Consider the following 12,113-nt stretch of genomic DNA (forward strand, 5'->3'; position numbering starts at 1 on the left):
CATTTGCAAAAGGCTAATAATTGCTTGTCTTTTACAAGAAGAGATAAGGCTTTTTCCCGTCCTATTACACACACAAACACACACACGGGGGTGGGGGGGGACAGGTGCACTTCTGCAACTGCATCCAGGAATCAAAAATAAACAACAAAACTCACCAATTTGTTGCAGCAGCTTTGGGAGCTGGGAGGCCAGAGAACAGGATTACAGGGAGCCGCTTTCCTTCCAGCAGGCACAACCATTTTTTCTCGAATGCGTTTTAGCGTGCAGTACTGTGTAAATCAGACAAACCGCACAGAGCGTCCTACCTGGGCAGGAGAAACAGCATTACGGCTGCAGGCTGCAACCTGGCCGCCTTCCTAGCCCCCCAGGTGGGACCCACTACTGGCCTGATTCAGCCTGTGCCTGCAATGCCAGCAGATGCCGAGAATCGCAAGACAGGCAAACAAAAACACAAATGGCTTTTCGATGGAGAATCAGAAGTTCAGGCAGCAAAAATCAGCTTCCTAACGTTGCTCGCACCAATGGAGCTATAATGCAGGCAAGCTGTGCGTAATCAAAAGCAGAACCAGATTTGCCCAAGACCCAGAAAAAGAACCAGGGGGGAAATAGAAGAGTCAACAAGGAGGAGAGCTTTGATAGTTGAAGGAGGCCCATCCACGGAGGCAGTCAGCACAGAAGGCGAGTCACCTGGGCAGCCCAGTGGATCTCCCACCTGTCAGAGGAAAACTCAGAAACAAGAGCATTTAGGACAGGCGTTCACTTGCAAAGGAGTCTGAAAGGGAATTGTCAGGCTTTAAAAGGACTGGCTCACAAAATAAAAAGACAAGGTATTTGAAAGGAAATCATCCCTCAAGTATGAATGACAGTTGAATTCACAGCCTGGTCATGAGAGTGTAAACAGCAATTTTTTCATTTAAGCATTCATCTCACATCTTCCGAGAAAAACCCTGGTTTTCTTATTTCTCTCTGGTTGCCAAGTCCTTTTCTTCCCCTACCCCATCCTTACCTACGAGCTGCTCCTTTAAAGAAAGGCAAGGTAAAATATTTGGTCTTGCAGCGCCCGGCTCCTCAGGCAGACTCAGGAACCCTGTTTACATTCTCTCCACAAGGCAAGCCCCAAAGAGGCCGGGTGTTTGATTATAAAGACAGATGTCCATAGTTAAAGTCCTCAGTCCCTACTTGATCTTGTTTTCGTGGCTGAGAGCAGAGATTAGTGGTTCTCAACTAGTGGCAGTTTTGCCCCATACATCAGCTGGCCATGTCTGAAGGTGTATTTGGTTATTACAGCCGGGGGTGGGGGGACGCTACTGGCATTACCTAGTAAATAGAGCCTGGGATGCTGCTAAATCGACCACTGCATGTCCGAGTTTTCCCGTCTACAGACTGAAGACAACGGTGCCTACACCTCAAAAAGCTGTGATTGGTAAGTGCTATATAATTGTTTGCTATGGGAATCTTTATTGGAAACACACAAATCTGTTCCTCCAGCGTTCTATATATCCATACATATTCATGTCAATACCACTTGGTCTTTTTCCCCTCTAATCTACATCTAAATTCTTTCTGCCCTGTTTCTACTTCTAGGTACAGAGGCCCCTACACGGGATAAATCTGACTGACCTTCAGTGAGACTCATCCCTTTCTATCAGCCATTTCTCGACATCAAGGCGTAGAGCTGGACAGAAAAGGGTTAACACAGCAGGTAGGACTGCGGTCCTTTGAAAGGGTTACTTACACGGTGGGCCTTGTTCTCCAGTATCTGAGGACTTAGATTTCGGGGGTATTCCTACAATTCCCCAAGGTGATAAAAAAGGCTCCCTGTGCCTAAACTGTTTGCACAAAATACCGAGTGTCCCCCCAAAATGTATACACTTTAACAGCTGATACCTCAGTTTTGAAAATGAGATGCACTTTAATAAGTACCGCCTTTAGAATTACTCAAACTGTGTCTGTACATATATGGGGATACCCTATACATGTGGTTTATGCAGAACGCAGGCTCACCTTCTGAGGCCGGGATTTTGTTGTACGCCTGGCAGAGGGTGCCTACCGGAACTGCCCCTATAAAGACCACAGCAGTCCTGCCCTGGCGGGTGGCTTAGCTGGTTGGAGTGTTGTCCCGCACACTGAAAGGTACGGGTTTGACTCCCAGTCAGGGCACATATTGCAGGTTTAATCCTCGGTCCGGGTGAGTATGGGCTGCAACCCTTAAACCCATAGATCTCTCTCTCTCTCTCTCTCTCTCCCCCCCCCCTTCCTCTCTAACACTCAAGAAGCACATCCTTGTGTACGGATTAAAAAGAAAAAATCACAGGCAGTCCTGAATGAGCTTTCCCGGTCGGCAACACTCCTGGAGAAAACCTTGGAAGCTCGGGCCGGGCTTCGCCCCACGCCCCGCACCCCTTCCCTTTGCCCCCGTTCTGCATCCCTTCGCTGTAACAGATCTTGGCGGTGAGTCCGACCATAGGCTGAGTCCTGCGAGCGCTCTCCGTGAAGCCCCAGGCGGTGGCCTTGGGGACTTCCAACACACAGTCCTGTTGATTTACTCCACCCGCTATGCAGAAGAAAATGTTTACCAACTTAGACTATCACGTTCCATACATTTCTCATGCACCGTGCATTGGTTGACAGACATGAGTTGATTCTAGCTTTCATTCTATTAATTCTTTTCCTGTGAAGAACTAGGTTTCAGCTGCTGTTTTCCCAGATCAAACACAGTATCTGCCATTATATGTGGGTTAATGTCAGCACACATCTTAAAGCCTGAACTGTACAGTATGACCTCTCTCCCCCTCCTGCGCATCCTGTTTCTCTTTTGATCCCATCAGCAAGGTCCTTGCAAGTATCTTTCCCACTGTCCCCACTGTCATGAGACATACTTCATTACCTCACTGAGTTCATTACTCTGGTACGTAGGGCCAGATTCAATTCTAACATCTACTATATAATCAGCCATTAATTTTTCATATTCCAAAAACTGAACTGTTCCACGTGAATGACAGGCAAAAAAAATAAAATCTTGTGTCCCAAATCCATCATTTTTTTTCTGTCTAGAGTTTATATTCCCTAACTAAAGATGCCTCACCTTTTATTTCTTCCTGATTTTTTTCAAACCATGTTCCCTGGGAACACTATCCTCAAGCTATTAAAAGGTATTTATGAAAAAAAGATTCCATGATTAACCAAGTTTGGGAAGTTAGGTAAACAAAGTTAAACAGATTCATTTATTATAAAACTTTTCAGCCTGGTGGCTCAGAAGCTGAGCATCGACCTAGGATCCAGGAGATCTTGGTTCGATTCCCAGTCAGGGCACATGCCCAGGTTGTTGGCTCAATCCCCTGCAGGGGGCATGCAGGAGGCAGCTGATCATTGACAGCGCTCTCATCATTGATGTTTCTCTCTCTCTCTCTCTTACTCTCCCTTCCTCTCTCTGAAATTAATAAAGATATATTTTTTAAAAAACAAAACAAACAAAAAAACCTTTTTAGAACCTTTGATGTAACCATTTGAATTGTGAACATTTTAGGGTTTTGGGTAGCATGTAGATTTTCATAAGTTACATAAAGTATAAAATTATTCTCCCAAGAACATCCTAGAGGGATGAAAATTTTACAGTGCACACTTGGAGAAATACTATGCCTGTCCCTGGTGGGGTAGCAGTAATCACATCTGATGTCTGAGACATCTGTGGATACAGGTCCAGGGAGGCTGCAAATATTCTGACCAACCAAATACAGTTACGCTGCTGAGTAAAGAACAAATTGCTTTTAGAACGGAAATGTCTAAAATATTAGGGAGACTATAAATTAAAAATGAGACCAAATAAAAATTCTTAATGGATTATCAGATCTTTCTATGAGAAAAATCACAATTCTGAATAACAGGGAAGGGTGGAATTTCTTTAACACTGTGGTGGTAAATTACTTGCCCCATAAAAGGAAAACCAAATTCAGTTAGTTGTAGGTCAGTAATCACTCAATAGCTCATCTAGCAAACTGGAACTTGCATTGCTTGATTTCTAAAATGAAAAGAAAAAAAAAACATACACAGAGAAACTAAAAATAAGACCACTGAGCAAGCATTTTTTAAAGCAATAAAAATAAGTTTCTACTAAATAAATTCAACAAAGAGGTTTGTTAATACTTTATTAGTATTTTCTAATGGACAGAACATAACACAAACCAAATAAAATTTTTGCTCTTTTTAGTTCAATAAAAATAACTGACATTCTGATTGTAGTTTCTTCTTTGTTAAAGAAGGAAAGTATTGATAGAATAGTTAGGCACACAGTTGACACTTACTGTACAATGATATGCACAAGTTATCTTTTAACAATTATAATCCTAAAATGTGCTCTTTATATTTTTCCCTTGTAATACAGGAGTCATGCTCCTATAAGCAAAACTTACTATTAACAAAAGAATTTTACAAGGAGTGACAAAAAAGACTTTTAAAACAAGTCCTTAAATAAAAGGATGCAGCAACAACGGAATGTAAGTTGTTGGGTTAAGAAGACAGTTTAAATTAGATCTCAAAACATTAAAAATTCATTTATTTTACAGTTACTCAAATACACATGCATTAAATGAAAATATTGCACAAAATTAAAATTTTAGATTGTGAAATTTATATTGTTCTTAATTTTTTAAAAATCGGTACACCTTCTGGTAGTACTTAACTGTTTGATTTTTTTATTCCAAACACCAGCAGCACAACTTATAATGAGCAAAATGAAATAGTCAAGAAAGTTTTAATGTTTGTTTAAAAAAAAATTAAGGCTAACCAAGTGCATCCATCGGTCAATGGCACAATTATTTTCAGCAACTATTCGAAACACTCAAATTATAGGAAATGCCCATCTAATATATTTAAATCATACAATCCATTTTCTTAGGTAAGTAAACTATTAAAAGTTAGTTGTGATGGTTCCTAAATAGTTTTTACCTGAAAAATCAGAAAACCCAAAGAATGATTACTTTTGAAGGTTTTTGCCTAAAGGCACCACTGACTTAAAAAACACATTCAAAAATCAAATATCAGAAGACATAAAGCCTCTTCATGTATATTCATATATGCAATAAATGCATTAAATGTAATAACTTTATTAAACATAGTACACTGTACTTGACTTATGGGTTAAGTATTTTACACACAGCTTGACCAAGTCATTCAAAAAGTATCTCTAAGTTTAGCATGACCATGGCTCTCTCTGATGTAAAACACAGATGTGCACAGAGAAGATGCACAACTGTTTACATAGACTACCATTTGACATTTCTGCCTTTGAAATATAAACTCTTTTAAACAAAAATTATTTTAAAAACTCATTTACTCAAATATTTTTGGTGTGATGCAGTTCTCTTGCAGGGCTGTTATGAAAATTTGTAATCTCACATGACATTTCTTTCCCTGGTTGATGGCCAGTGCTCCTCACATTATCTAGAAATGTTTTTCACATGTACACGCTAGACTCTTACATGAATTCTTCTGTTTACCCTTAGGTTTATTTATGTCAAAAATATACTTGAACTGGGCAGGGGCATATTTGAAAATCACTGCACTTGTGGCCATGCTGATGTTTTTTACAGACATGTTTTACACAGCCTCACTTTTAAAGCCTGGGGCACGGGGAGGAACCAGGGAAGGGAGACACACTGAGAAGAAGAAATTTCTTCCACCAGAGTCAGTGAGGAAAATCTTTCTCTTTTGCAAGTTGCAATTAAAGGGATTTCACTTATGCAATTCTGAAGACATGCAACACACGCTGAATAGATGCATACAACAAGTATGCACACTAGCATCATTAATAAATATGATTATTATTATAAAGCTTTAAAGGAAGGCTTTACTCTGTTATTAGGCTTCACTCTTTAAATAGGACCTCAGAGAAAACAAGACAATAATATCTTGTCCCAATCTTAAAGCTCCCAAATAACTGGGATACCAATACTTTGTCCCTTTATCTTAAGCACCCAGACGTTCTTTTAATACCCGGATCTTGGCTCAGTGGTCTGATAAGTAGCTTCACTATTTTAAGGTTTTAGTGTTAAATATTTTTAAAACAAAAAATGATGACACACCCAAACCCTTAGTCAGTGGAAGTATTTAAAACTATGCAGAAATCCTGCATACAAGGGATAGAAAGACTTCCAGGATGGACACACAGAAAGTGAGAAAACTATGGGAAATGCAGAGGCTCCAAAACTGGAAAAGGTATTTTGTTGTTGTTGGTATAAAATTATTTTAGGGACTTAAGTGTATACACTGAGGAATTTTGCCAACTTGCTTTATTTAGTAGAATTTTACATTATGCAAAATATAAATAAAAGCATATTTTAAAAAATATTATAGTTCTGTTTTCATTATTTATTTTCATATATGTACACTATAACAGAATTAGGAATTTGTATGTTTACAGATGACTAATAAGCTCATTTAATCCTTTGATTTGCTAGTTTTGCAATCACCTAAGGTATGTCTAGATCACACAATTTAAAATTATCATATGGTAACTTTCAATAGAGTGCTTATTTCCTTTTAAATTTTCATATTTTTAGGACAGAATTTATTTGGCAGTTCTTTCAACAAATTATACCCTACTTTATAAACAGTGATCTCTTAAAGATAAAGAAAACTGTAGTGATTTTGAACATTAAATGAGAGCCGCCATATGCTTCTTTTTGCACACAGAATGCCAAAAGAAAACGTGGATTGAGTACTGTAAGAGCAAAAGAGAGCCCTTAAAGCACATAAGAATCAATTAAAGTTTGTTTGATACCAGAGAACAAATCCAATCATTCTGGTTTTGATTGGCTTTATTTTATACTAGATTTAATTTTATGTCACAAAGCTGTAATTTGGGGTATAAGGTTACTTCATACTTTAAAGGCATTCTGTCACTTTCCCCAGACCCAAAACAGATGTTCCAAACATCATTCACCTGGCTAATCCACAATATGTTCAAATTCCAAGAGAGACCTATAAAATCATTATGCAAAACAAATCCCTCCAAATGGTACACTGCAGTCTCCCACTGTTGAACAAATTAGCCAATTGATCTGTGAACCGTTGTTTTGTGCTTTCCTTAGCTCCCCTCTACACACACTACTCTGGCACTTTGTCACTGCTGGAGATCGCTGCTTAGTTTGAAACTAAAGAGGTCAACATCATTCTTGCTTGAGATGGGGGCAGTATCCTCTCAATGTCGCAAAATATGCACCAAATCATTTAAGACACGGCAACTCTCTTGGTAGTGACTGGATTACAGACGGGGATGAGAAGAACCACAGTCTTGCGGGTGTGTTAATAATCTATTTGAGACACTAAGAGACTGGTGCAGGCACAACAGTATATGAGTTAAGCCCCAGAAGATCTGTCCACACTTCAGTTCTGGACAAAGGAACACCAGCTTCACAGATTGGAGGGTCACCTTTTCTGTAAAGAAGGCGCTTGAGATGTTTGAAGTTTCTGTTTGTATTTCTGCATCTGCATTGACCGTGAATGCAGTTTGTTGAAAAGTTCACGAAATTTATACTGTGGAAATAAGGTTTCCAAAAAACCTTCCAAGAAGACATAGACCATTCTCCTATTTAACTGGTTGTGCTGAAACATTTCAAAAACACGAAGAATACCTTTCCGTGTTGTCTCAGCCCCAATAATGTGCTTCAGTTCATCTACATAGGGGGAAAATAAACATAATTCATTATCCACATTAAGGAAACAAAACAGAAACTATGCTCTAAGTTAAATCAAGAATGTAAAGAACACAGCAGAGTAACTAATAGTAGGTGTTCAGTTAATGCCTTTCAGCTGTAACTGAGGCTTAGCATTTACACGTGTGTGTGCACGCATCCACCCACTTATGCGATAGACACTGGGAGAAAAGACAAAAGGGACAAAGTGAATTTAAGTTAGTGAATAGCAGTGTTCTGAGGAAGTAACAGAATGGCACTATGTGTACTTTCTTTGGGATCATGTTTTAATAAAGATTAATAATGGATCAATCAGTTGTTCCTATGTAAAAGGATTTTTTGAAAGAATTGGTTTGTTCTCTTAAGTAGAACAAACATTCTTCTTGAAAACCTCAAACTTCAGATTCCTTTATTAGCCCTTAAATCTGTTACATATTTTATCTGTCATCAACTTATTCTCAGAATGTTTCAAGGCAGCAAAGTGAAGTGGTTAAAAGCACCACTTTTTTTCAAGTGGTTAAAAGCAGTGGCTTTCAGGTCATTCAGAGCTGAGTCAGAATCCCACCACCTGCTCACTAGCTATAAACTCTGGGCGGCTTGCTTAACCTCTTTGAGCTTCTGTTTCCTCACATATAAAGCTATAACACTAACAGTGCCTACCTTCATAATAATGTCATGAGGATTGGTTAAGAAAAAATGAGGAATGCTAGAACAGTGCCTAGTATATGGTAAGCAATCAAATGGTAGCTGTTACAATCAAACTAGCATGCTCAATGCCAAAATTCAGAAGAACTACAAATTAATGAGATTTTTACCCAACATGTTCACTCACCTGGCATAATTGAAAGTAATTTAGTTTTTCCTGCAATTCTTGTTCTCATTCGGATAGCTTTATCTCTGCATGGAACAGTTTCTGCTAAAATGCCATTTGGCCAAAAGGCATCTCTATTTAAAAAGATTAAATAAATTTTGTAATCATTGTCATTTTCTAATGATACAAGTTGGTAAAATTATTCTAATTTTCTATAGAAAACACAAAGTAAACAGAAAGAGGAAACATTTCTGAAATTTTATATAAGTATAAAATCCAACAAATAGTAACTAACTACAAGGTTCAATTTTAGGTATAAAAGGACATACACAAGAAAGATACAGATGAATTTTACCCTGAAATAACTTATAAACACGGACAAATGGTAAAGACAGCAAAACGGAATACATAAATGACTATATCACAGTCATTTAAACTCAAAGTAGGCCTCTCCTCTCATTGAGATTGAATAACTCATCTAAATACAACCCCACGACATCCTGAATTCGGGCAACTTCGAGTTAATCTCCCTCAGGTCCCTTATAACTAAGCCAACATAAAAAAAAACTCTGCACCCACACCTTACAGCTGGATTGATTACAAGGTTCCTTTCACACATATAACCCATTCTCCTTCACTTTCACAGCATGCTTAATTCCTGGTTCCTTATTTATGAGGCCAAAAGCAGAGATTTAAGCACAATAACTAAGCTTCCATCTGGGAATCTGGTCTAAGGGAGAGAGAATCCCCAGAGCAGTCGTTCTTAACTTTACACATTAGAGACACCTGGGAGCTTTAAAACACTCTTAACGTGCAGGCCTTCCAACAGATTAATTAAGTCAGACTCTCTGGAGATGGGCCCAAGCACCAACACTTTTTAAAGCTTGTTTCCAAGTGATTTCAATGTGCAGCCAAGGTTGGGAATCACTGCTCACGAGGAACATCATTTACCTGGCCTGAAACAGAATCAACGTGTCAGGGCAGTGGTCCAATTTTTGGACACAGTATGGTATAATGAGGAAAACTATAGCTTCAGGTTAGAGAAACCCAGTTCCCTATTTCCAGCACGCAAGCCTCTGGGCAAGCTGCTTAACTTGTCTAATCCTCGATTTCCTCATAACAAAATGGAGACAAAAATCCCTACCTCACGAAACATGAGAAAATCAGAAAGTGTACATAAAGTAGTTGGCACAGTACCAAGCAAATGGGGCTCAGTACTGATAGCTCCCTTCTTGCTTCTGCTATTTCAAAATACAAGATGCCATGAAGATTTAAGCCTTGCTTGTCTTTCATGTCTAGAGAAGAGGTCTCCTTCTCTGCTGTTCCATGTTTTTCTTCAGGAGCTGCATCTGAGTCCCTGGTGACTGGCAAAGTGCTAGGCACAGAGGAGGGGCTCAGAATATTTTTGTAGAATGAACATATAAAGTGGAATACTACTGCCCTTAATCTGTATTCTTTTACGAGGTTCAGATAGTTAAAAAATTAGACTATGGCCAGAGACATACATATTTTTAAACCTTTTCATTTAAAATTAAGGTTAGCAAATACAAGTGAGAAAAATTAATCCCAACACTAGGTATTCGATTATATACAACCATGCCTTGCCCACACTAATATTTCAATTATTTTAAAGCCGCTTTACTGTGAGAAAATGTAGCCTGACATTTTAAGAATTTTCTTTTATACTTTTTTCTATTCTGGTTTTAAAGAAAACAAAGATCAATAGGCCCATGTAAAAAATGTTTATTACAATTCTTCCAAGTCTTTTGGCTCATTAGTGATAACTAAAACCAACTTTATGGCCAGGAAGAAAAGAAAAGCAATCAAAGTTAATCAGCAATAACTATGCTAAACTCTGTACTACCTGAAAGAAGTGACTGTGTCTTAAGATATACCTGAAACGTTTCACTAAGTCTGCTACTTGCTCAGGTGAGGTCATCCAATCAACATGGTCGACTATTTTTCTGAAAGTAAAGAAATTTAAATAAGTGAGATCATTTAAAATGAAATAATTTAAATTAGAAGATGAATAAAATGAACACTACTTTCATGGAGTACGCAACTTAGTTTGTATACGAATGCTCTCTGAGAGAGGCAGACTGCTTTAATGATGCTGAAAGGCCCAGAGGAGGAGATTCCCCTGTGAAGGTGGAGCAATCTACATCCAGAAGTAAAGTTTAACAGCTAAGCAAGGTCAGCCCTAAGTGGGGGAGGGTAAAAAACGTGGCACCTATTGATAGTATCGCCGTACGTGGCTCGAATAAGCTGTTGAAGTAGGTTTTTGATATTTCTTCGCAGCCACTGATTCCTCTCTTTTAAGTCGAATACTTCATCCATGAGAAGCAGCATTACCCTCAGTGGAATATTGTCATCCACCTGACAATGCATGAGAAGAGATAAATGCATTTACTTGAGTTACCTGTGCACCTTAGATAGATACTTGTACAAAATGACTGCTGCTATTTCACTGTCAAAGAACAAGCTATACTATAGCTTTCATAACCTGACATTTCATCATAATTTAGAAAGACATTTTTAACACTCATTTGGACAGCATACAGAAATTTACAGCCCTACAATGATGAGTAAATTCCATGACTCTGATGATGGTCTTGGGGAATGATTTTACTCTTTTAGTAGAGTCTGTGCTACTTTGCTAAGGCAAATACCAGCCCCTTACCTATATTCCTGGGGCAACTCTTTAAAAAAAAAACAAAATATTCTCAATATTTCTCCTTATTTAATACAACAAAACACAATCTATACAGAATACTGTGTTTTGCTTGGTTAATGAGTTGCATGTATTTAGGTATTTTCAGGGAAAAGAACTGAATAAAATCTAGTACACAGCTAAGCTAACATTACATAAGACATATTTCACTACTAGAATTTTCTTTTAACAAGTAAAAATTTGAACACTTTTATAATGGGAATATTTGATTAATGATATAAAAGTAAAGGAAGACACTTAGAATGCTTTGATGTAAATATATATATAGCCAAAACAGGTACAGATTTAGAAATGCAACAAAACTGCATATACAAGGTGTCCCAAAAAAAGTATACACACTTTAACAGCTGATTCTATTACATTTTGAAAATAAAATGTATTTTAATAAGCACTACCTTTATAATTATTCAATGTGTATACATTTTTTGGGATACCCTGTAATTGCCAGTTAAGTTCATAACTCTTCACTTAAAATACTCTCTCCATTGATTTCTTCATCAATGTTGTAATTTAAATATTGAGAAAATAGCATGAGTTATGCATTTTTCACTGTCATGTTATAAACATTTTCTTAGTGTGCCTTCCCTTTCACCACATACTGAAAACTCATAGCTTAACCAAGAGGAGGGGAGACATGGCAGAGGGGCAGTGAGGAGAGACACATTTCATTACTGAGGCAAAACACTGTCCTATTGTCTGATCAAGTATATTCGAGTTTGGTGCCACATGACAATTCTAAGTTAAACTGTAAAAACCTTTAACAAAAGGTACAATGTTATGGATATTATACCAGCACAACTCATAATAAAACATTCTGAAACAGTCTTAATAAACAAATAAAAATATTATATTTTTAAAAACAGTTTATCATAAAGAAATT

At 37.8% G+C, this 12,113-nt stretch overlaps 1 protein-coding gene across 2 annotated transcripts in view; it reads right to left on the bottom strand.

The window, feature by feature from the left end:
* Window positions 1-4,115: 4,115 nt before the first annotated feature.
* SNX13 (sorting nexin 13) overlaps window positions 4,116-12,113 on the bottom strand; it is a 91,400-nt gene continuing 83,402 nt past the window's right edge. For both annotated transcript variants that reach the window (XM_081146399.1, XM_081146400.1), the window contains exons 23-26: window positions 10,733-10,878; window positions 10,398-10,466; window positions 8,524-8,636; window positions 4,116-7,673 (exon numbers count right to left, since the gene is read on the bottom strand). In XM_081146399.1, coding sequence (XP_081002525.1) covers window positions 7,426-7,673; window positions 8,524-8,636; window positions 10,398-10,466; window positions 10,733-10,878 — 576 coding nt within the window. In that variant the 3' untranslated portion in view covers window positions 4,116-7,425. The remainder of the gene's footprint in view (window positions 7,674-8,523; window positions 8,637-10,397; window positions 10,467-10,732; window positions 10,879-12,113) is intronic.

This window comes from Miniopterus schreibersii (genome assembly GCF_964146895.1).
Source record: "Miniopterus schreibersii genome assembly, chromosome: 9".
Taxonomy (NCBI): domain Eukaryota; kingdom Metazoa; phylum Chordata; class Mammalia; order Chiroptera; family Miniopteridae; genus Miniopterus; species Miniopterus schreibersii.